The sequence below is a fragment of the Symphodus melops genome, assembly GCF_947650265.1.
Source record: "Symphodus melops genome assembly, chromosome: 16".
Lineage (NCBI taxonomy): Eukaryota > Metazoa > Chordata > Actinopteri > Labriformes > Labridae > Symphodus > Symphodus melops.
The window spans coordinates 3581628-3607639 of record NC_136706.1 but is presented as its reverse complement, the minus strand read 5'-3'; the positions used below and the strand labels follow the sequence as shown (position 1 = coordinate 3607639).

General features: G+C 39.5%; 1 protein-coding gene across 1 annotated transcript in view; it reads right to left on the bottom strand.

Moving 5' to 3' along the window:
* brinp1 (bone morphogenetic protein/retinoic acid inducible neural-specific 1) overlaps window positions 1-26012 on the bottom strand; it is a 117294-nt gene that overhangs the window by 35368 nt on the left and 55914 nt on the right. The window contains exons 3-4 of the mRNA XM_079363595.1: window positions 25334-25524; window positions 14815-14984 (exon numbers count right to left, since the gene is read on the bottom strand). Coding sequence (XP_079219721.1) covers window positions 14815-14984; window positions 25334-25524 — 361 coding nt within the window. The remainder of the gene's footprint in view (window positions 1-14814; window positions 14985-25333; window positions 25525-26012) is intronic.

Here is a 26012-nt window from a genome sequence, read left to right as displayed (position 1 = left end):
AAAATGTCTTTGAAAAAATTGTTATAACTAATATAAATATGAATAAATAAATCTGGGGCCTGTCAGCAGCTCAACGCTTCATTCGCACATGTTTAGTGGTGTGAATCTGTCATGCATGACAAGGATTTGAGTGTTTCTGAAGGAGACTGTTTTGTTTTGCGATTGATAGATGACAGGTCTGGAAACGATTTTTTCTTTTCGCTCCAAATTGCCAACGCTTTTTTGATTGGTTTCCGGCTTAAAAAATATCCAGAAAATTATAATTTTTTTGGAACAGAGATGTTTATTAAACCTCGTCATGAAATCCTAATTATTTTTTTGGGCCATATCATTTAGGTATTTTTGAAGCGCATTGGGAATTTCTGGCAAGGATTTTAAAGGAATAGTTAATGTGAAATTTCCCAAAATGTATTTTGAGGTGGCATTTCACTCATTAATTAATTCATCAAAATGGTGTGTGTTGGTATTGAGGTAGACATAATGTAGATCACATTACAGAAATGTGACATGACTGTTCAGGCATAAAGCACCTTATACCCGAAGTATCATTTGATAACATTGGCGTTAACACATTTGGTAACATACAGAAAGAATTATTAAGTAATGATGTGTTGTTTCAATACAGAACATACATGTTTTAAAGAATGAGCAACAATATAAAAATTATTCTGACCGTCAATTGTATTTATTTTCTTGTATTTTATGTTTTTTTTTTTTTCACTTTTTTGGAATTATATCTCCTGTTTCATGTTATTTGAGCTGCTGTAACAAATACATCTCCCCCATTGAGGGATCAATAAAGCTGATCCATATTCTTACCTCTTGAAAATGATCAAAGATTTTCCCGCTAAAAGTCTGTGCATGAGTTCATGACTACAGCCATTTTGAAAAGGTGAAAAAAGAAGCCCTTTACTGCCTGCATTGCAATGATAATCCAGTAGAGGGCAGATTACATGTAGTAGGTTACATAGAACAGGTCAAAATTTGAAACAAATGGTTTTATAGAGGATTTTTTTTTCTTTTCTATTTGAGTGAAGTTTCCCCTTTTCTCCATCATCGTTATAATGACAATATAAGACTCAGTCGGCAGGAAAGCACAGCTCCATGTAGTAAAGGTGGAGATAGCTGCCCTCCAGATTCTGATGAAAAAACGGAGGATAGAGCCCAGGGACACAAGTAAGGACATAGTCTATTTTGTATTTCAGCTTTCAAACCATTTAAAGCTACTCGTCTTTACTTAATCAAGCAACAAACAGACACATTTAATTGTTTGTAGCATGTCCTAAAATGTAAAACCCTTCTTCTTAAAGTGGAAAACGCCTTTTCTCTTAAATGTTAATGTGTTGTGGGTGGGCCCACTGAACTGCAATTCTCAGTCCAATAATGTCAAACTGTGCTTCGCCATGCCAGGACCTTCAACAAACTTTATTTCAGTCAGCTCCAACAGCTGATCGGAGCCTGGCCAAGGAAGGGGGCGTTCGCCAGAAGGCTATCGATAAGGCTTACAAGGTCCAATGTGCACATGCTGATATTGTTAAATGTCACTGGACCTTTCAGGGACCCAGCCATCTCTTCGGGCAGGCCTTACTCCACCAGCCTTACTTTTCCATTTAAGACTAGAAGCCCAAGTCAAAACAGCATAACCCCAAAACAAAATATAATTATGTGTTTTCCCATTTGTAGTAAAATGGTCAAACAGTCATGACGTGTTGAAATGCTGAAACTGTTGACCAATGATCATATCACTGCATTTTCATCTGACTCGCATATTTCTATTTTCATTCACTTTGGCTGCAATATTCTTTGAATATGCACCTCATGGCCCTGCACACACAGATTGATTACAGGGCTGCACTCGCCTATCACACTCTACCATCCTGATGGCTGCTGACGCAGCTCTATTCTTCCTGTTTTGTTGTCGCCAAATGAATTACTTCCCTCAAAAAGGTTGTGTTGCATGATCCATGGAGACTGAGCAAAGTGAAAATCTGTCCTCTGTCTCCAACGGACATGTTCCCTGGTGGCAGAGCAGCTAGCGCACACATACACTTTCCAGGGGCCTGTGCATAAACAGGAGCGCAGCTTGTATCATCCAGTTAAGCATATAGTCATATTCCTCCAAGAATTATTAGAAGTTGGACTAGAAGCAGACATATGCAGCTTTCTGGATTAGAGACTGACCCTTGTAATCTGAATGACTTTAGGAAAGTAGTACGCAGCACTTGTTCCTCTCTCTCTCTTTTCTTTTCTCTCGTGCACACAGCGCTGCGCACCAGATTATGAAAATGGAGTATAACGTAATAAAAATACAAGGAGCAATCAAAAGGCTGAAGTGGGCCGAGGGGGACTTAGAGGATTTGGATTATTAAGCAGAACACAACAGTGGAATCCCACTGGGCAAAGACTATATCACAGCCCACAGTCAGAAACCACAAGTCTGGAACATCCTCTCTAATTGTCATCTGTCATCAAGAAAAGCATCTAACCAAGTAAATAAGAGATGATGCACTTGAGATCCTAAGTTTCCTCTGTTCCTGTTTTCTTACTCTGTTGGCGACCAAACATACTATTCCCAAAGCTCCAAATGTTGGAAAGCAAAGTTTTCTCTCGTCTGTGCAAACTTCATTGTTTTTCAAAGTGCAAAATTCCTCCTAGTGGGATGGAAGCGGTGCAGCGGAGGTACATCAGGTGTGTGTAGGCGAATAAGTGTAATATTCTAGGTGTGTGTGTGTGTGTGCATGCGTGTGGAAGTACTTCTATCTGTGTCTTCCTCAATACTGCTTCTTTGTTTCCCTGTTATAATGATTCTCATATGGGCCCTCTGACTGTCTGCTACATGCACAATCAGCTGCCAAAGAACCAACCAAACATTTGACCTCGAGCATATTAGCTTAACCCTTAAAGCAGCTGGAGAATGAAATACACAAAAGTCTTCTGACATTTGAATTTGAAATAAACACAAGATATTTGTGCCTTAAGGAGAGGATAAGCGCTCAGAGACGAAGCCCCTCATCCCAATTATCCGTCTTATGCCTGACTGAGAAGTTGCATAACCTACCACACGGCCTTTTGTTGCCAACACAACCAACACTCTGTCTCACATAAACACGCCCAGGCTCTGTCTATGTGAGCTAACTAGATTGTGACCACGCACATGCTACATACCCCGTCACATGCCACATATTTGAGATTTGAGGTGACATACTGTAGTTAAGCCACTCTAATTAGGCACCGGCATTAAATCTGTTTAGCATATTAATCTCACAACTCGTGTCAGGAATAGCCACATGCATTTAGCAAACAAAGGCTAACTCACTTCACTAGCTGACCTTTCTAATGCACCTTGCCTTTAACAAAGCACCAATTAAAAACCTCATTAGGAGCTCGGAGTTTGAAAATGTCTCTCGGATTGTTTCTTTAATACAAAGGTTGAAATATTGAAGACTCAACGTGAGAGGGAAAGGACAAAAAAATGCATGCCAATATTTGTACACATGCAAATGTTCTTAAAGGGTAATTGCAAAATGCAACATGTATTTTTGGGGCGGCCATGGGTCAGTTGGGAGTCAGTTGTCGATACCCAGCTCCTGTGGCAACATTTCCGTTGTGTCCTTCGGCAAGACATTTCACCCCAAATTGCTCCCACTGCTTTGTGATGGGGTATTGAGAACTGAGACAGCTGAGGGCCTCTAACAATAACAATTGTCGGATTAATGTCCCAAGACTCATGCCTAATTACAGTAACTGCAAATGAGGTCAATGATGATCAATTTATTTAACAAATATTGTCCAATCAATACGTCTTAACATCATCTGAATGGTATTATCACTTGAAAGCCTTTATTTCAACTCGAGAGACCCTCATTTGCAGTGGCGTTGAGCTCACAGCATAGAAGACGAGACACAATAAAATAAATATACTGATATGAATATTCATTTTACAGTAAACATTCACACTTAGCTCATTTTTAATTCATTTTGAGCTATAATGAAAGAAAGCAAAGTAAACTTCACATCGTTATAAACTTGATGAATGACAGCTGTACATTCAGCAGCAGCAACAATCCTGTGTGTGTCGGAGGAGAAATCACATAAATCGGATACCACCCTTGGATATGTATTGACAGCTTCACTTGTGCAATAAAAGCCCATTTTCAGCAAGTTCATTAAAATTATCACAGCACACGGAGCTCTCATTATTCCTCTAATTCCTTTAACTTGTCATGGGAGCGGTGTGTTCTTCTCACTTCTCACTCCGAAACCACACTGAGAGGAGTTCATTTCTCAGAGAGCAAACCTCACATTATACTGTGTCCCCAAGATCCTTTTCAACTTGAAAGACCCGGGGAGAATAACAACGCTGGTTTTGAAGCTTTCTGAGACAAGGAAAACAAGGTTTTGAAGTTAAAAAGATGGGTGAGTCGCACAAGGGGGAAGAACACTGTAAGGTTGAACTGTATTCATTACGCGTCGCCTCTGCTGAGCCTTTCTAATATGCCCATCACCTGCTATTCTCTTAATGACTTGCTATTTCTGGAAACATAGAAATGAAGAGACAAGCTCCTCAGTAATTCTCCCTGCCTGGCTGTTGAAGATCTCAGAGGACTTTTTTCTTTTTTTTTGCCTTGTTGAAATCATTTTACAAGTGGCGACAGAGTTACTGTATGTCACATTAAAGGGACAGCACGTTAAAGCACATTTCTAAAGATATCCTCGACATTTTTCTTCTGTATTTAACCCACGAACGTCCATGAGAAAATCTGATCATTTTCTTTTGCAGCACTTTTAACACAAGCTGAGCTTTCAACACATTTCATGAAGTAGTTTTAAAACCAGTTAAAACATGGTGCTTTCAATGTAGAATTTATTTACATTTTCACACTAAAATGTTTCAATTAATAAAAAAAAAAGACTAAACCTATGTTATATATTTTTTGTTGTTCAGTACAAAGTAATCACGTCAAATATTTCCAACAGTTATCAAAGCCAAAGAAATTCGTATTTTTATAGTCGTAAGAGTTCATGTCTTGTCGTGGTTGCCGCCATTACATGTTTATTGTTGCCGTGGAAACACCAGATGTTACGTCAAAATCTGCTTCATAAGGACGCGGTAACTGCCGCTGAAAGCTGCTCTATTGTTGCTGTGCAAAGTCCTTTAAGTTATACTCTGAGTTTGTTCTCGTCGATGCTCGTGATGGAGTAGCAGAGAGAATTCCCATGATTCCCCGCCAGCCTCAACGACCTCTTTAGTTATTTCATTCATTGAGAGCCGCCTTGCAGTGGAATTTACATATTGTACCTGTAAAACAAAAACAGACGGCACTACAGAATTGATGAATTCACAGTGTGGTGAAATGTATCATGAGTAGTAGGTTAGTTTGAATACAGCCAAACTTATAATATGAATCCAACAAGAATAACGTTTACGGCTTTTTCTTGACGTCCTTCAGACATTTTGCCACTTCCTGAAGTGCTCTATAGTGTTGATAAATAGTTATTGTGTTTTTTATGAGGCATTCTTTGTCATGTAATTATAGAAAGCAGTTTATGAAGTAACTATTTTGTTTGGAATGATCAACTTTGGAGCATTTCCAATTATAGCCATGGCACCCTCACGTGCTTAACTCAAGCAACACTGCATATAAATCTGTCATGCTTGCTCGTGGCGAATGCAAATTAGATGTACTTGGCCTCAGCAAAAAACAATCTAGGTCATTATGTATACGCGTTTCCCTCACCTGCCAGAAGGCTCACATGAATGGAATGTGATCTGAGGATAACGTATGGTGCGGCTGGTGTTGCTACACTTTCTGCTAAAAGCACTGCAGAATCATGTGGACTTATGCAGATGTAACGCTGGTGTAAATCAGACCAGAGTGACTGTATGGATATGTGACCTTGTGAGGGGTGAAGTATGCACACTCCCCTGCAGGAGTATATACATGCAGGCATTCAGATGCAGCACACACGCCACAGTCAGACGCTAGACCACAAACACACTCTGTTAGCATGCAGGCACGTTTACACACAGTCAATGCGAACTCATAAAACTGACATTTTCTTTCCATTAAACCACTCCACTGGGTGTCTTATTTTCAATTCGAAATGACCCTCCCTCCCCACTGGTGTCTACGCTTGCAGCAAATCAGGTCTATCCAAACAAAGACAAAAAAACCACATGTCACTTACTTCGATCAGCAAGGTATGATACTGTTAACAGTGGGAGGAGGACACTGTTTGTATTGACTTTGTTTTTGCACTCAAAAACCCTGCTGGTTTACTAAATTAAAAGACAATATTTCACATGCATGGAATTAAATGAGTTATATATTTTAATTTTTTTCAGAGTTACTAAATGAGAGTGTGCTGAAGAATTTGTACAAGAGTGGAATGATATGAAATCTGTGCAGCTCAGTGCAGCTTAGAAGGAAGTAAAACGACAATTCACAAAGATCTGAGCACAATATTAGATGGACACATGATGAATGATGAGTCCTTGGAAATGCATCTCCGTTTAAAAAATATCAGTGGAGATAAATTATGTTTGGGAGGAGTCTCAATGCTGTGTGATCATATTACATCCTCATTTGGTAAATGATAAATAGAGTTCAGCTTGTAAAGCGTTATATTGAGCTTCTATACCTGTTCTAGTCTTTTGACGAGTCAAAGCATTTTTACACCACATGTCACACCAACACATTCACGTCCATCCACACGCTGATGGCAACTCAACACATTCAAGCGTCTTGCCCAAGGACACATCGGACATGTAGCTGCAGGAGCTAGGGATCAAACAGGAGGTATAGTGTAGTCCTCCAAGCAGGCGGCCGAGGTTTGAGTCCAACCCATGACTACTGTCCCGCATTACATTCCTCTCTCTCTCCCAATTTCCTGCTCTGTTCACTGTGCTGTCAAAAAAAGGTTAAAAGCCTAAAATGAATTCTTTTGTGAGAAAACCATGCTAAAAACGTGTGTGGAATTTAAACAGTGCTCTCTCTTTATCTGTACTTTAGAGATTGGGATTGGGTCCTTATATGTTGACATTTTGCTTCCTTAGTTTGCATATTTGATCCAAAGAAAAGTTTTTAAGGCTTCTTTCCTCTCACTTAAACTTCTATGTGTTATTCATTACACAGCAGTGGTTGCTGTTTACTTTTTAATGCGTAAGGGATGAAAAGCGGACAGAGAGCATTAGTTTCAGCTGATGTATTTCTAGATATGTGAGTCATAGGTAAATAACAAGGCAAAGATTTTTGCTTCTACAGGCGCCAGCAGCACAGTGGGGATATGTGTTGGTTTTTGATTAACGCTCACGTGTAGCCAAGACCTCTTAAGCAGTGCAAAGGCTCAGCGAGATGGAGCAGGGTATCAGGGATGAAAAGGGTTGATAAATTCAGCCAGCCACTATGCACGTAGTCTATCAGTCCACACATTTAGCAGCAAGGAATTGGGTTCAGGCAACACAAAGGACACGCAGCCTTTCAGAGAGATGTTCCTGGCTGTTTAAAGCATAAAAACGTTATATTCTTTATCATCATAACAATAAAACGAGTGCTCCTTATGGACACATTTTACCCTAATATCATTTTATAATGTCTGTTCAGTGTTCCAACAACTGCAGCTTGCACAGTGTGTATATCCTGTAGGAGTCCAATAACAATCAAACAGTTGTTTGCATTTCTCACTGATAAAGGGAGTCTCTAATGAGGAAGCCTTGCATTGGTGCCGGCACAGATGTCTGATGTCATCAATGATTGATGCGTACACGTCCTGCTGGCTGCCCTGATGTTTGCGTGCTGTTCTGCCATCTCATTAGTAGTCTGATAATGACACTGTTAATCAAATAGAGGAGCAAAAATTGCACCGCATGGATTTTGTTTGGATATATTACAAAAACGCAATTATTAGCTTTTCATTTATTCTGCAACTAAATGGTTCACGGTGGTATCACCTATCTTTGCATTTATTCAAAGGAGATCTATTATGCTGATGTTTAAATATAACGTCAGTACAGTTTTCGGCTTAATCCTTGGGCGTGGTTTTTTGCTGCTTTGAACGAGACGTTACGAGAACTTCTTGAGGCTTGGCCAGAGCCTGATTTTAAGTTCTGCTGACCAATCAGAGCAAAGCATGAGGCAAATGTGCAGCTCTTTCAAGGACCCACCCACCCAGAAGCTCACTCAAATGTCTCTGCTTTAGAGTAACTTAAACCATTCATTGAAAATACAACACGTCGATTTCAGTTGTATTTACACAATGGATTTTTAAATACACACTTTCAGGTAAGAATTCCTTCGAGGAGAATAATAACTTCTTGTTACAAAGATAACTTCCATCCATCACGGGAAAACACTTCCGTGATACCAGGGCGAAGAGCCAGACACAAGTTGGCAGCGAGCCATTTGGGACATTTTGTTGAAGCGATCAGCCTTCCAGCAGCTTGTCCCTGACATCTGCACAATATGTAGCCGTTTCCAAATGAGAGAATATTACCTCCTCACTCTCTAATTTAACAGTACTTCACAAAGGGCTTTCGTTTTTCTTCATGAAGGAGGCTTCAAAGGAGACTTCCTAATAGCAACACAACCCAACAGACAGGCACTTAATGTGAGAAAATGAAAAGTCTCTTGATTAACAAAGGTGTGCGCCCAATGTTAATGATCTTCATTAGCAGATATATATAGATATAGGTTTTGATTTGAAGCTGTGTGGGTTGTTTCAGTGTTACATTACTGGTTTGTGATCTTAATAGCCATATAGAACTTATTTACACCGTGTTATGAAAAAGAATATTAAATCGGCTCAGTCTTACATTAATAAAAAGCTCTATGCTGCATTCGTTGCTGATAAAAAAAGAACATATTTTCTCACTTGACACATTGAAAGGACCTCTTTTTTTTTCACATGACAACTTCAATCTTTGCGTTCACCTCACTGAAAACATTGTTGGACTGTAAAACATTCAAGATTTCACAAGTTCATTCTTGTAAAAAAGTGTATTTAAAAGACTCTCAAAAAACGTACTAAAATGAAAGGAGCAATGTGCAAGTTTTAGACGCAGTAGATGTCGCTCTTGAGCACAAGCATGAAACCAAAACAACGACCAAAACTCCGCTCTCCTCCAGCAACGCACCTCCAACACCGCCTCTACTCCAATTCGCACAAAGGAGTTTAGCGCAAGTGGCGGACAAACTTGTGCTTGGGCTGCATTGTTGTGTTAGCAGGATAATGTTAGCACACTTTAGTTAGTTAGCTTGTAGCTTCACTTTGCATATAAATTGAAATGGAATGACCGTGATCTAAGAACGCCTACGTGACATCACGTTTTGGGTCAGTTTTGTGGCCCTGGGGGACAAAGTGTTGCCTTTTTTGCTTGACCTGTCCTGCACATGCACGTATAAAGAACTCTCTGAGGGTAAATCTCATCCTTTTTTTTTTATTCATGCACCACTCCCTGTGAATGTTTGCAGCAGACAGTGTAAATGGAAGCTCTTGCAGTCTGCATGCAGAATAAGACAACATCAGAGGGAAGCCTGGTAGTTGTAACGGGCATTAAAAAAAGAAAAAAAACAGCGAGCTGGTGGTTTGTTTAGCATCAGCAGGTCATGACGAGTTTTCAGTTAAAACCTCGCAGTTTGTTGGAGTGAAGATCTGGTTGCTTCTTACACCCCTGCCATCTCTATCATCTATACCCTGATGTTCGCTTCAGGCTCATAATTATCACTGCAGGAAAATGATATCTCATAAAAGAGAACATACATATTTCAACGTATTTAGTGTCAAAGAGGGAATAGATCAGATAATCAGCAGTTTTATTCATTGCATCTGCAGTTTAACATTATGCCATGTGCATACATTTGCTTAACAAGTCCTGGAATTACAGATCGACTGTATAATAAAGAATTCTTGGTATTATTATTTGATCACTGTGCATGCATTTATCATAGTTATTATGAATAAAACAAGCATGTTATTCTTAAAACAAAATGATGAGCAGAATCGAAACTGGTGGTTCTATTTATGCAAAATACTGCAAATAAAGGAGCTTAATAGGAACAAATGATGAGCAAGTTGAAATGTGATGTCGAATCCTTCGGAGGCCAAAGACAAGTGTCGTCCAAAAAGAAAAATGCGGTTCCAACATAGTGAACTTGCCTTTGAACCTGCTTACTTGCAGCCAGGAAATGTCTCGAACATTTCTGCAGTATTGACACATGTTTTTCATCCTGATTGTAAGTTTGCACTCCAAAGCAGGTCCTCGCAGCCGTGCTGAATCAATATTGGAGGAGCAAAGCCCTTGTTCTCTCTGTTTATAGATCCGTGCCTTCTGCTGGACTTTGCTTCCTCTGCACATTCTGATCACAGTCTGTCTGCTGGCGACGTGACCGGAGAACTGCAATTTGGACTCCACTTATTTATAGTCCCGAGATACCAGAATGCAAGTTCAGCTTTCACGCGAGTTTTGATTATGCTTTCTACGACATTTTCAAGTATTTAAAATAACAAAAAATTTGAAGGTACCAGCCTGTGCAGAATACCTCCATCGTCTTTTGTGCAAATCCAAACAGATACTTATCGCTTTGCATGCTGTGTTTAAGCAGGTATTCAGAGTTTGTTATTTTAAATTAAAATAACTGACTGGGCTTAAATGATTTCAATATTTATTTATTAAAGAGCATACGGTGTGTTCTGTCAGATCAATTTGTAAGAAATTAGAAAGAAATTCAGCCTTATATGTTTCACACTAGTGACCTATAGGCTCAGATCTGAATACCCTTGACCCCAAAGTCTGGTTCATTTGATCAGTGTGAACACACGCATAACATACTCGTACAGTCCCGGGCACCGTGCCTGAGTCCCCTCGAAGAGGTGTTCTCAGGCACGTTTAATGAGTACTCGAGTGCGGTCAGTGGGAGATTAGAGGCAACCGTGTTCAAGCGAGGAAGATGTGAACACGGACGGGCAGAGGAGAGGAAAAGCGGGGGAGGAATCATGGTCGTGCACGGTATGAAACATTCATGCCTGATGTGAAAATACTCTTTTTATAAATTTAAAGAAGAAATATGATGAAATGGGAGATTAATTTCTACCAGTATCATTTGGTCTAAAGGGAAATTGTAACAAAAAAAACCAAAAATAACTAACTCTGCACCCGGAGTGAGCACAGTGAAGTCTATTTGATCTTTCAAGGTTCAAGAAGCATCCATTGAGTTTCTAACAAGTCATTACTAACTTTCAGAGGAAGCATTACCTGATAGGTCAACGACGAGCTATCTGGCATGTCAACATTTCCCATTAACTCACAAACAAACTCGCTCAATCAACAATCCATTCCTTGCCATTTTCCACATTTAGACAGAGCCTCACCTCTTGACATACGCTACAGCTCCATCAGCCTTGATCAGCAGAGCAGACATGAAGTCCACTCAGCTTTACAACAACTTTAATGTGTCTGTGTCTATGTGTGTGTGTGTGTGTGTGTGTGTGTGTGTGTGTGTGTGTGTGTGTGTGTGTGTGTGTGTGTGTGTGGACACTCTCCACACATCCTGCCCTCCTGACTCAGCAGCCTCTGTCAGGTCCGCTTAATTTTGTCATGCTTGACTTCCTGCTACCTAGAGTCTCATCTGCCAGAGCCCCTTAATCCACTTGTCACTCATGAAAACAAAAAGCGAGGGAAGGTGCTCCTTGAATGGAGACAGGGAGGTGGAGCATGGGTGGGTGTATAAGGAGAGATGGATTGGAGGTTGTTGGGGTTTTTTTGTGTGCAGGTATGCAGGCACAGGTGCGTGGCAGCAGCTGTGGGACTTTCAGACTTATAGAAAAGTTTCATACTATTCAGGGACTTTGCTGAGAAAAACAAAATGTCATAAAATCTTAACTGTAAGGCAACTTTTTGTGTTTATATCAACCAATGAATGGATCTGTGTAGTTTGTCTGGCCAACGTGCCTTAAGAAAGCCTGCAGTCCTTCTGCATTGCCAAACTAAAAGGTTGGTTACATCAGCTATGATAACCAAGCAGTTTAATGTTTTAGGGATATTTGACAGTCGTTCATCTGCGCACAGATGAACGGGGATATATATTTTAGTTTGTGTGCTTGATGCTAGAACGTAATGCAAATTGCACACAGAATTAGCATCAATTGAAGCATTTTAACAAAAGGAACTCAAAAGGTCACATATAATCCTCCGAATTCAACAACTGTAAAGAAGTCTCAGAGCTCCCCAACACGTCCGTGAAGTTGCCTGTTCTAAATCCACTCTGATCCTGTATTTGATCATGCCTGTAAACCCCTCTATTTCAGCACTTTTCAAAACAGGTTGTTTCTGCGTCGCACTTTCTGAAAGGTGGATCAGGCAAAAGCCAGACAGGAGGAACTTTTCTCGTAATTTGGGGATTTGTAGACAGAGATTTGTAGGGCCAGATATTACTGTTAGAAAAACAATGTGAAGTGCATTTCGTACAGCATGTGACCTTTAGGTGAATTGATAGTTTCACAAAAAAATGTTTGCCTTTATTTGATAGTACTGTGGATAGAGAAGGAAATCAGGGATAGAGTGGGTAATGACTGGCGGGAAAGAAGCCACAGGCTGGACTGGATCATATTCTGCCATCTTGGAGGACTATCCCCATGGGGCACACCCGAACCAATGAGCTACTGCATAATGGTATCTTTAACTTTACTCTTGCAAAAATATCAATCCCTACTTTTTGCTTCCAGCTGTGGGATTCATCTCTTAAATAAATCAGTTTCACAGGGTGTCGTTAGTGCACAACCCATATACGAAGTCTATAGTCCTCCAAGCGGCCCGGGTTCAACTCCGACCTATGGCTCCTTTCACACTTCTTTCCCCAATGTCCCTTGCTTCAATTTCTGACTCTTGCCCCTGTCCTATCTGAAGGTATGACAGCTCAATAATGAACCTTTCTTAAAAGAAAGAACTCTGTAGGCAATTACAGAACATTCTGATAAATCAAGAAATGAAATGATGTGACAGAAAAAAATCATGTTAATTGGTGGCTGTCTATAGCATTTAGTTAGTCTGTCTAAGAGTGTTTTTTTTTATATATATTGGAGATGTATTTGATGTTTTTTTCAGTCAACTAATTTCCATATCTGGCTCAGTCTTGCTATTTTCTACAATGTTGCCCACGACTCCTTTACCAACATTTGTTATTGAAAAAATGGCTCCTAAGCCCTAATTACAGTATCTCTAAGTCTGAAGTTAGACTGGAGCTCTGAAGTAGATTCTCATTGATATTTGCAGGAAGGGATGCAGCGTTTCAGGATAAAAGTCTATACCAACGGCTGACATTCCAATTTCTCTCGGGTGTAGACTATTTTCAGATCTGCAATCTGCTTTCTGCTAAAAATTGGCTGCTTGCAGCCGGGAAAAGCAGACAGGTCGAAATAATTATGATCACCTGGGCTTGAAATTAACACCAGCTAACTCACTCTGTGTCGATTAAATTTGACTGTGACAGGTGACACAAATCTACCTGCAGCTTTGTTGGTGTGCTCTCACTCTGAGTCCTTAACAAACAAACGCTCTTTGCAGGATCTGAGGCTGTTAAAGTTTGTGCTTTAAATGGTTTTTCTCGAAATTAGTTGGTTCAAGCTTGTGTGAGAAGTTTGTGCTTCTAAAAAAAGACTGAAATGAATAATGATGCATCTTTATGACCAATCATAGCAAACAAGACTATCAGAGATGGGAATGGTTAGGGGCAGGTGAAGTGACTGGAGCTCAATAGTAGACGCAAATGTTTTCAGCTTGCGATAACATACACATTGCATAATTAAGAGGAGGAGTTATTCAGTATGATTTGTAATCTCTCAACAGCTGTAACTGTATCTTTTCTGTGTATTTGTGTTGATACAGGCACCATCTTCTGAGACGGCGATGAGCATTTGGCCTAATTTCTGGGACATGGTCATACGGGATGGCTATCCCAAAACTCAAGCCACTTTGATTTAATGTGATGTTATTTATATTTTACAACTGCTTTCCCTAGCCTCCTCTCCTTAGTCCCGCTGATGGAATTAGCATGTGTTCAATCTGATTTTCTTTTCTTTCAGAAACCGCCTCGTAGTGTGCACTGATTTGGCTAAAATGTATGAAATCTAATCAGAGATCAGCATTCTGCCAAAAACTGAATGCAGTACTTATTAAATGTTTTTTTTTACTGTATGCATCAGATCATCTCGTGTACTTATTTACAGCCCACATGTCACGCTACCCCTCTCCACTGGTCACTTTTTGTCTTTAATTAAAGAATCTGTTTAATCAAACCAGCACTCAAAGTTCATTTACCTAACAGCATGTGTGTGTGTTTTCTTCAAATGCATGATAATGACCTCGGGAGGGAGAAAAGCTGTGAGAAAGTTGCCCTGTCAGCCTGGTCTATGTTTCCCACTGCAAAACAGCCTCACATCATCACTTTGAAAATATGTTGTAATATTTGTTGTTTTGTTGTGCTTGAGGAATATTTTTTTTTAAATATTTTTCTGCTTTTATGGTTTTTTTTTGCATTTGTATTTTCAAAAAACAAAAAAAAACCGGTAACACTTTTTGAGCTTTAACTTCCTTCAGTCGTCAAGATGAAGTATCTTTTGGCAAAACACTGAACCCGGGGCGTTGGTAGCCTAGAGGTTACAGTGCACGCTACTTGCACATAGACTGGGGACAACCCCATGTTTCCAATGTTAACAACTCTCTCCCTCCATTGTTCCTAACTCTATCCACTGTCCCCAGAAATTGAAACGTCTCAATAAATATATGCACATTTTTGTAAGTTTTCAGGTGTATGCACCAACCTTGATGGCATTGGTGGAGATTTGGATCTCATGCAGCTTCCTCATCGTTCCATCACGGTCAATGAAGTACGACGAGGCCAGCTGATGAAGGGCTTCCACGTTCTGAGAAGCGTTGACAAGCTTCCTGTCCAGCTTGTTCTTGGCCAGATACATCGTCAGCGCCTCCTCTCCTACAGGAAGCACAAGGGAATGGAAAATGGTCAGGATAATACTAACTTCATGCCCTGGAAGTCCTGGGGTGAACTTAGAGGGGTTGATGCACAAGAGCAAGACAAGTACTTAGGGTTACATTTCAATAATTACCAACATTTCTATGAATTTCATAAATAGCATGGTTGAAGTTTGGATCTAGTTTGTGAGAACTGTCCCATCCAGGATTATCTCCACTGCAAATTGAGCTCCTAAAAGTAGAGATAAGTCAGAGGTCTAAATACCATGCCAGCAGCTTCAGTTTGAGAAACCGGATGCCCCAGTTTTCCAGGAACAGACTCAATATTTCCTGCTTTATCCCCACCTGGCACCATCCCCAGAATTGTCCCCGGTTTTACCCCTATTGGGATAGAATTATTTCCATGAGAGGTCTAGTGATATGATATTCCCCCCCCCCCCCAAAAAAAAAAAAACCACAATAGTTTTATCCTGTAGAGAACAAATATATCACATCCGGTATCTTTCTTCTCTCCCGCTACCTCAGGAAGGGGAGAGTAAAATTAAATACAAACATGCAGATATGGAAGAACAATTCAGATTGCAGAGATTTAATTAGTGCCAAGATAATTTGAAAAAATGGGGTTGAGAACAGGAGCCGCTGCAGCTGCTTTTATAACCATGCAGATCCTCCTGAGGAGTATTGTACCTGTTTATCTTTACTGTGGCATTGCCTGACATGTTACTCGATAACCACAGTTCCAACACTTTATTTCTTTTTCAATCTGGACGTCTTAATAAATTTACTCATCTTTACGTTTCGATCCATCGTATGACTCTGTGTAGTGATACTCACACCGCCTGGAGAGAGACAAAGCTATGCCTTTCTTGCTTTTCCATTTTAAACTCGAGTGGATCTGCTTTCATAATAAGCCAATAGCTATGGCAAGTCTATGTCAGTCACTGCAATTGGGACTCTTATTTGCTTTAGATGAAAAACAAAGTGTCGAGGGCGCAGAAAGCTGAGCCCTGTAAATGTGAGAAAAACCTTGGACAGCCCTTTTGTCGTCTTCTAACTACTCAAAGCGCTTTTATACTCCAGGTCACACCTACACATTCACACATTGATGGCAGAGGTTACAGGTTTGTAAAGTGTCCATCAGTATTAACTCATCCATTCACACACCACAGACAAAAACCCAACTTGGGTTTGAGTGTCTTGCCCAAGGACACATTGGACATGTGGCTGCAGGAGCTGGGGATCAACCTTCGAACTTCCATTCTTTCTATGAAAGCTGACAGGAGTTAAACGACTACCAACTGCATAGTTTGCATTAACTAATTAAAGTTTAACATATTTAGTATACTCTCTTCTCTGAATGACGGCGCTCCAGCACCCCTTCTTAACAAACCGGTTAACTTAACTTAATCAAACTGGTTGCAGTCCAGTTGGTGATGTCTGTTTGTAAGAACTAAGCCAAATCATTCTGAAGGGTGATTACTAGTTGATGTTGGCTTTGTCTTAGGTTCTAATGTGCATCCATAATACTTCTCATAAGCTGATTACATTTAAGACCTTAAGTGTGATGTGAATTTTAAAATCACTTTTTCTGGTATGAGGTCAAAACTGCTTTGAATATATATCTTATTATGCACACAAAAACAGCATGTCTCTCATCCCTCTCCATAAAGTCTGCCCTATGAATAAAAAATATCAGAAAAAGCCTTCACCCTCTCCGGATGTGTGTCCAGTAATGTATGTTCTGCACGTCAAGTTTATATGTCCACAGGAAAAATGCGGGGGATTCGTATTTAAACGACACCACTGACCTTTAAGGCAGCATGAGAACATGACAAAGGGGAAGAATGTGAGCGCTCCAAAGCAGAAACCAGGCCAAATATTTACAGAACACCAGACAATCTCTCTGATTTGCATCTCATATGTTTGTTTGTTGACACACAATAAAAGGGCTGAGCTGCTTCTTCTGCGATATGCATCATATTTCCCCATCCCTCGTTCCTACGAGCAGAAACAGACGCACATACAGCAAACAAGCAAACAGCAATTCATATTCCACGAGCTCAGAACATGCCTTTCGAAGATTATTGCTCAAAAGGCACGCCATATGCCTGGAACTGGTTCAAGAGCATGTCACATATGTTCAGGTTTCCAGTGATGTGAATGTTTATTTGGCCCCGAGTGATGGATAGCGAGTTGGTCACTTAACTTGTGGTGACCGTGACCAGGGGTGGGTAACAGTCAGGGCCAATGTCTCATGCCTGGTTAGAGTACAGGCACTGAACGGGTGAGGGCCTCCATTCTCCGACGCTGCCATGCTCTCGCACCCTCGGGGGTTAGCAAAGTTACTTACACACACTTGACTTACACTACTGCACAAGAATAATGGTCCCACATTAAGCCCCTGATCTGGCCTTTTTTTTTTTATTCCTATTGCAACTTAGTGTGGCATAAAGGAGGTCGTCTGCGCATAAATATTTTGTGGTTATTGCTGCTGGTCAGGCAAAATCATTACCCGGAGGCTTTAAAAAATTCATCTGTGTGCACCTTCCTGTAAGTAATACATTGTGTAACATTATTACAAGGCACCACACTGGCACGCTGCCAGAATTAATCAGCTCATGCAGAGCTTATGTGTTTACAGCTGAGAGGTATTTAAAAACTATGTACTGTTTCACCTCAAAATCACAAAATCAAGGGTGTGCGTGCAAGTGTGCAAAGGCTTCCACTGCATATGCATTTTTTTTTCCCTTTGTGCATGTGTGTGTGCATGTATATGGATGTCAATGAGGGTTAGGAGTGCGAGGAGGGTTTTAAAGTAATGGAATGGCTGGGAGTGCTCCATTTGGTGGTTATGGCACAAATGTGGGTCATTTTATGGAGAACATTAAGCACTATTGCTTTGTACTGAACAGAGGAAAGAAGAAAATGGATGTAATTGTTGAGTTTTCTGTTTTTCAAATGATTTTCATAAACCAGTATGCAGAATGCAAGTATGCAAACAGATGAACCCCAATACATAGCACAGTTTATTATGCCTTACTTTCAAGCATTCTATGTGTTTTTAAGGAACATTTGAGAAAATAATGAAGAAAACTTTATTTGTATAACACTTTTCATACAAAAATGCATCACAAAGTGCTTTACATCATCAATAATCAATTGCTGTGTCATAAAAACATTTTTTATTCTAACAAATGTAATAATGAGATTTTTCTGAACTACTATGCAACATATTCCTCCAACAGAAAAAGAAAAAAAAGAAAAAAAAAACAAGAAAAGAAAAGAGATGAAAAGCCAAAACTTGCAAATCAATAAATCAATCTTTACTGGCAGATGACAGCAGATGATATTTAAAGACACATGGCAAAATATCAACATTTAGCAAAGTAACAGTGTCAAAGATAAACTGCCTTTTCATCATTTCATTTGGGATTCCTTGGATTTTGGGGCAAGCCTCAGGTGGACACTCAAATGTTTGTAGGTTTTTGCACTTCCACATTGACTTCGATTTTGTAGTTGGTCAAAACCCTCTGTTCAGCCTCTGTCTGACACAGGCGATTTCAGGTACTCGCTCTCCCTTCACTACGAGCCTAACTTTGTCTGACTGGCTAGTTCTCTGGAACCCTGAAAAATTGCATGTGTCCTTAGTCTGCTGTGTCTGGGATATGTGGGCCATATAAAAAGTTATGTGAGACTTGGAGATGTCATAAAATCTCCAGAGTAGAAAAAAACTATCTGAAACAGTCTGAAACCTGAGCAGCCTGCAGACTGAGCTTTGAAGACAGAGGGATGTACAGCAATATTCAACTACTCATTTTAAAATGGGTAAAGAATATTCTGATAAAGAATATTTAACATTGTATCAATATGTCAAGAACATATTTATCATTAAGATGTAAACCATGTGACAGCAGAATACCCCCTTTTGAATAGGATGAAGAATAAAATAGTGTGTTATGCAGATGATTTTATCTTATATTTACACAAGAAGATCCCAGCACAAGAGACCTCATAAGATAAGAAAAAAACCCTGCACATACAATAAATATTCAAAAAACAACATGAATAAATCAAACTCAATTGTGCACAACTATTACTTGATTCCTGCTTAATGCAAAAGATATTATGAAAGTGTGGCTGAGACTCTGACAAGCTCAATTTATTATGTCTCAATTATGCCTTGAACTTCACATGTTGGAAGCAGAACAACTGCGCCTAACTCAACAAAAAGTTTCAAGTATGATGAGGCAAAGGTTATTCTGTGAGGTTTTTATGTGAGTAGTCTTCTGCTCACGGCCCAGAGCACAGCCGGCGCTCTGCATATGAACTCTAGCCTCAGGCTTCAGTGACCACGAGTCAATTCGATAAAGTACTTCTTCCTCTCTGGAGCTGAGTGCATAAGACTGTTGCACTGCAAAGGCCTCTAATCCCATCATATAGGTTGAGTATTCACTTGAGAGTAGGAGGGAAAATCTTCAGGGCTGAGATACAGTCGCTCCCAAATGAAAGTCTTATTCCATAGCTCATGTAAAAAAAAAAAAAAAAAACCAAGACATCGCTCTGTGGGTAAGTACTATAAAACAACTTTACTGTTAAACTAGAGCTATAGTCTTAGATAACAATTTGTGGGACAATGGCATCCTTAACAATTAAAACAATAACAGATAAAGTGCAACCAATTGCATATTTGCAGCTCACACTTTTTTGAGCATATTCTTCATTTGTAGCTGTTAATTTAAATGCTGTGTACCCCTCTGTACAAACACCAGGATTCAAACATATGAGATATTGGCGGCAATGACAGATGTGGTAAAGTATGTCCCTCACAGCTTTAGCAGAATGCAAATCTGTCCTTCACACTCTTTCTGATTGATTGCAACATCCCTCTCTCTCTCTCTTTCCCTCTCCCTTGCATTTACATACCAACCTTGCCTGTGCTGTTCTCAGTCCTCATTCTGTAGCCCCGGACACAAAGAGAGGTTTTGATTGTACTGTAAATAAACACACCACACCTACAGTATTGTTCTCCCTGGCTGCAGGCAAACAAAAGATGTTAAGCATCTGTGTCAACTCATTTTGATGTGTTTTCCAGCATCGGCTTTAGAACTCGAGTTAAAGTCTGGAGTGTCGACTCACAGCTGCGGTGTCTTTTGTTGGGGAAGTCTGAGATGTGTTTGTTCTCTTTTAACTTCAAGTCTCCCATGCGCTGTGTGCACCCAGGAAGCAGTCGGGTCATATGCTTGCACTTCAAAAATACACATGCTGGATTCCTGTTTAAAGCATCCACATAAAGTCGGCTCCAGGTTGTATGCGGTAGTTAAAATGTTCTGACAGCAGAGAGGCAGCATGTAATTGAGGCTTGTGTCCCAAAACATCTTTTGCAGATGCTGTCAGTCAGTTTGTGTTAACAGAGAAAGTAACTGACAATCTTCCTCTGTTCAATCATTTCAGAATGAAGCCAACCCTGGCATTACTACAATACAGCATTTCCACACATTTACTTACTCCAAGAACTTCAATTAGCATGTTCCAATACTGAAAGTCATAATATAAATTAATGATATACAAATATATTCAGCTTCTTATACATCTGTGGAAATGCAATAACAAATTCACTGACAATGCTATCTCCATCCAATTTTGACTTAATCTAGTAACAGGCAAAGAGTTAGAGCTGAGGCGGGTCTTCCTTTGTAACCAATTCTATTTAGTTAAGATGAGGGGGTCCCTAATGGGGCTTTTTCCACTTGACACCTCATCTCTATATGGTGGTAAGAAGCAGGATTTACTCTCTCAGGATGATCATGACTCTCCTAACCAGAAAATGTAGGTAGCTAAAGAGAGAATTAGCCTCTCCTTTGCACTTTATCACTAGTCCATCGTGCACATTTATTGGTTCATATCACAGTGTCTGTAATGGGCAATCCCAAGATTGAAATAAGAAGGCACTGACCCATAACTTCAAACAAAATGGCCTCAAGGTTAAAGATAATAAGGTGATAACTCAGACATGGAGAAGAGCAGCCAGAGAGAGGTAAGAAATTAAAAAAATAAAAAGGGAAAATTAAACGTTGGTGTAATACGATGATATTAGGAAGGATGCCGTGGTTGAAAATGATACTGTGATCTGTTCTCCAATTTGAGCCACATGGTGCATCTGTGGCAGTGGCGGTCTTCCTAGCTTAGCCACACTTAATTACATTCACCCTTTATATTACATTTCAGCCCAATATTGTATTTCCAATTTCCAAAATGAGAGTCTCAGCATGAACCGTCTTGCAGAATGGAGTGTGCGATATTGCACCACTAACCCTTCACACCTGATATCCCTTTTGCACAGTTTGGCTAAATTATTAAAGCTTGGTGTTTGACATTAAGTGGACTGCAATATTCTGGAGAAAAAAGTGTCTCTCGCCTGATCTTTTTTTTTCTTTTTCTGCAAACTCTTTGTGGTTTGAGTTGAAAGTCTGAAAAAGAAATAAGGACTGGACTTAGCAGACTTTCTCTGCTCTTCCTCTTTCCTGAAGACAAAAGGTCACAATACAGGTTCAACTCATTTCAGAAGACTGAGCATTCAAACAATATGTCTCTATTAAAGCTCTCATTAGAAGTTTTAAAACTGTTTATTAACCAAACTGAAATTAATAATAATGCCTCATTGTAATCTACTAAAGCAAACTATGCAATACAATGCAGGCTGCCAAAATTCAGTAAGGCAGTAATTTAAGTTTAAAAATGAGTGCAGGCTGTCATTGCAATGTGTTACCATATTTAACATATGCATGTCGATGCATAACCTGCTGGGATGACCCAGTGAATATACAGAACAAGATCAGAAAAAAAACAAAAACTAATTGATGTCTGCAGGAGCTTTTATACCGATTAGCATGTGTGAAGTTACATGATCCAAGTATGTCTGTGCAGTGTTATATTAATGAGAGGAAAAACATGAGCACAGTAGCGTGACTAATTATCTAAAGCAATTTGATTTTGAGATTACAAAGGGATAACCGTCACAACTAGAGCAACTACTAGAAGTGTTTCATTTAGACAGTTGTATAATACAGGGTTTGGGATTATCTTAGCAATTATATTTGAAATGCAATTGGAAAAGTAATCATTGCTAGCTGCCTACATGCGTCCCTCAGAGTTTGAGATAAGATAAGTGAATCGAGGGAGAAGCCATTTATATTTAGACACGGACATCCGGGATGCTTAACTTTTATTTTGGGAAGAACATTCAAAATCCCTCAGTTTATTCCTCTTCATTTGGAGACCTTTTGGGAAATGGAAACTAAATGTGATTCAGAAAAGCCTTTGCCTACAATTGCAGGATTGTTAAATTGTTGTGTTTGGGCAAACTTAAAAAATGCTTCGTGAAAAAAAACATGTTGATGATGGATGATGGAAATAGCATTTGTGTGGCCACTATTTTCTACAAGCGCTCGACATGCTAAGTGTTCTATTCTGTGTTCTGTAATAACTCAGTGCCTGTTGATGAATCTGAGCAATACATATGATAATCCTCCTCCCCCATGTTTCCCTGAAAGGTCCACGAGTGCAAGTACTTATGAAGAACATTATCTTCAGGTTATATTCAGCATGTACGTTAAAGTGCAATTACCATATGTATGACTGTAATGGTTCTGGGGTGTTGTGTGAATGAAGTTGAAGAAGTGTTTTTGCATGTAGGTGGCTGATTCCGAAGATGAATTTGTTTCCAGGTTTGCTGCAACCTGCATGTTGCAGTCTAATTTGTGTTATTTACCTTGTGTTGTTGTATTCAAAGTCAGTCCTAGTGACAAGAGTACCATTGACCGGCTATTTTTTCACATCGTTAATGTGATTAGAAGGAAAAGGCTTCTTTCTAAAAGAACAATTAACTTCTATTCATGTAAACTTTTTTAACCCCTGGTTACGGATGCAACCTTCCCAGGGTTGCGGTCTAAGTTCACATAAGATTGATGAATTGTCATTGATATTTATGGTTTTGGTCTTTTCTGGGTCTCGTCCTTGACTCAGTATTGACCCCTAAAAGACTTGGTCTTGCCTCGGAGTGCTCTGGTCTCGGTTAAGTATTGGTCTCAGTTAGTTTGGTCACGACTACAACACATTTACCAATTGAAAAAGAACATTGGAATCTGAATAATAAAACTCCTAATGACACAATCTATGTTTGCTACTGTCTTCACTTGGGTTAGGGTTCGGGTTATGTATGTGGAGGTCGTATGGCTGTAATTTATTTGACTATGAATTGAAATGTCGAGGAAGTGACTTATAAGATGATAAAGATGACTTATAACACTAGTAAAAACTGAATGTTGTTTCTCAGTTGTTTCACATCTAAAAAAAATCTATCTATCTATCTATCTATCTATCTATCTATCTATCTATCTACCTACACATTTAGAACAGGAAAAGATACTCACTGTTGTGATAAATCGAAAGCATTACTTATTTTTTTAACAGAAATGACTCATACTGAATGACTTTACTAAATCATATGCAAATTAACGTAGGCTCAGTTCACCGCTGACACTCCTTTAAAAAACATTATTGTGCCATAATTATAATCATGCATAATTATGTTCATTGGCAGTAATGCTTGGTGACTTTAGAGTAGTTAAGATAGTGCCTCGCTACCCCTCTGAACACGCCAGTTTGAGCTTAACATTTGACCAGCATCAAGAGCAGACGTGCTAAATCTGATTTACACTTAGGTTAACTCCAAGTGCACTTGGATAGAGGGGATGTAAAACCTCTTTTTAGTATCGAGTGGTACTTCTGTTTGGTCAGTTTGGACTCGACCTTTTTAATTCACAAAAAACTGATGACTTCACAAACCTGTAAAAAGCTTTTGCAGTAAATTTAAACGTTTGCTTTACATTAACTCCTCATATAACACCCTAACCAAAGTAATTATCCAATTACAATCTAGTTTATGAAGGAGCTTTGGACTTCTAAAGTAAATCTATGGGCTGTGTAACCAAAGGCCAAACATTAGCACGCTGCTCATGCTTTCAGGCTGTACTACGGCCGCTTTGTCTGAGGACACAAGTGTTTATCTGGCGCTAATATGTCTCATTAAAATGGTTTATTACGTCTACTTGTCTTTCAACGTGGTCATTTTAAGTCAGCATAATCTTGCTTCAGAGGAAAGTCATTTGGTTTGTGAACAGTTCTCCTGTCTGCTTTGTTCTGCCCTCTTGTACAGTAGCTGCAGCCTTTTGCTGTCGGGAGGATTTTTTTTTTTTTTTCAACACCCTGGAGAACAACTTGACCCCAAACTGCTTCACTGAGCTGTTTTGACATTGTTGCAAACAGAGGGATGAATAATCCCAGACACGATGGTGTTGCAGTTTCAAAGTATATCATAGGGAGAGTCATTGAAAGTGACATTTATCTGTTTAACAGTCAGGGGCATATTGCATGAATTTAGTTGTTTTTTTTGTGTGTTTTTTTTGGTGTCTGCTTTGTTGCATAGATTTTCTGGGATGATCATTTTTGGGTTTATTCCAGCATCTGCATGTATCAGGTCTTGTATATTTTAATTAAGTATTATGTGAGTATTCCTGTAAAACATTTCAAATGTCTGATAACTTATCTTGCACTCTGGGGCATTTTTACCAATTTAAAAGATTTGTGGAAGCTAAGAATAAATGGATCCCAACATTATGTCCCACCTTCTCTCTTGTGATTGTTTGTATTTTGCTTCAGTAGGAAATACATCACGGCACGGCTGTCAGATACTCTCAAAGTTTCATTTCTGGGGGATTTTAAAGCTCCTGTAGGGTGTTTTCAAATGGTTATGAAAAAGACTGAAATTAATACTGTTGTGTCTTTATGACAAACAAAAGAAAACAAGATAATTAGCGAGAACAACAAAAAAATTCTATATTGTCATTTTTAATGCCTGCAATCACTGCGGTGGGGTAGGTGTCAGACAAAGTGATTAACTGCCAAACAGCCTTTTTTCCCATGAAAAAGATTCTTAATGAGTTTGACATTTGACAATTAGAAGTGGATAGGACCAGAGCTTAATGAAAGAAATAAACACTTCGGGGGCGCCAGTTGCCTCGTGGTTATGGTCGGTTTGTGGCTACAGTGCTAGATGTTGGTGGTATGGGTTCAATTCCGAGCAGAGGGTCTTTTCCTGCATGTCATTCCCTGGTGTCTGATTCAATCCCCTTACCCATCTCTCTGATAAAGGCATATTGCAGCACACTAACTTATAAAAATGTAGTACTCGTTCACTGTAGCATAAATGGAAACTACAATCTGTGTTGGAAACATTTCAACTAGCCCCTAAAACTCAGTCATGGAAATTAGTCAAATGAAACCAGTCCCTACCTCCCAGGGTGGCGGAGATGAGAATGTGGGTTCCATATTTCTTGATGATGGTGTCGATGAACTGCTGAGTCGTCGGTCTTCGGCCAAGCAAGCGGACGCTGCGCTGGAACTCTGGCATGAGCGGGACCGGGTTTCGGATCAGGTCCCTTCTCTCGATCGCCGTGTTCCTCACCTTCCAACGTGCAAATTCCCTGAAAGATCAAGCAGGCAAAAACTTTCACTGACTAAAGTAAAACAAGAACAAATTCATGTTTGGTTCCATTTTTATTAGCCCAACTTCATGCTTGTGCAGAGAATCAGTGCACATGTAGTCATGCAGTATATGGTCTTATATGTCAAATAATTAAGACTGGAAGATTAGAATAATTAATGATGCTCCCAGATTTGAAAATTGATGTTAAGTTTTCAGCAAAGCAAATTCATGCAGTCTGAGGATTCAGATGTGCATCAAAAGTTTTCTATTGTGCCTATTTATCCATCTAACAAACAGATTTCACTTTCCTGTCTTGCATTGAGCATCTTTGATTATGTGAGTGTGTTTCAAATTTAATTAACCAAGTCCCAATTGCTCCTACAAAGACACAATAAGTACAAAAACCCAACATAGGGATTGTGCAAACACATTTCATAACTGCCCCCACATCACTCTGTTTCATTTGGTTTGCAGTAAAAAAAATAT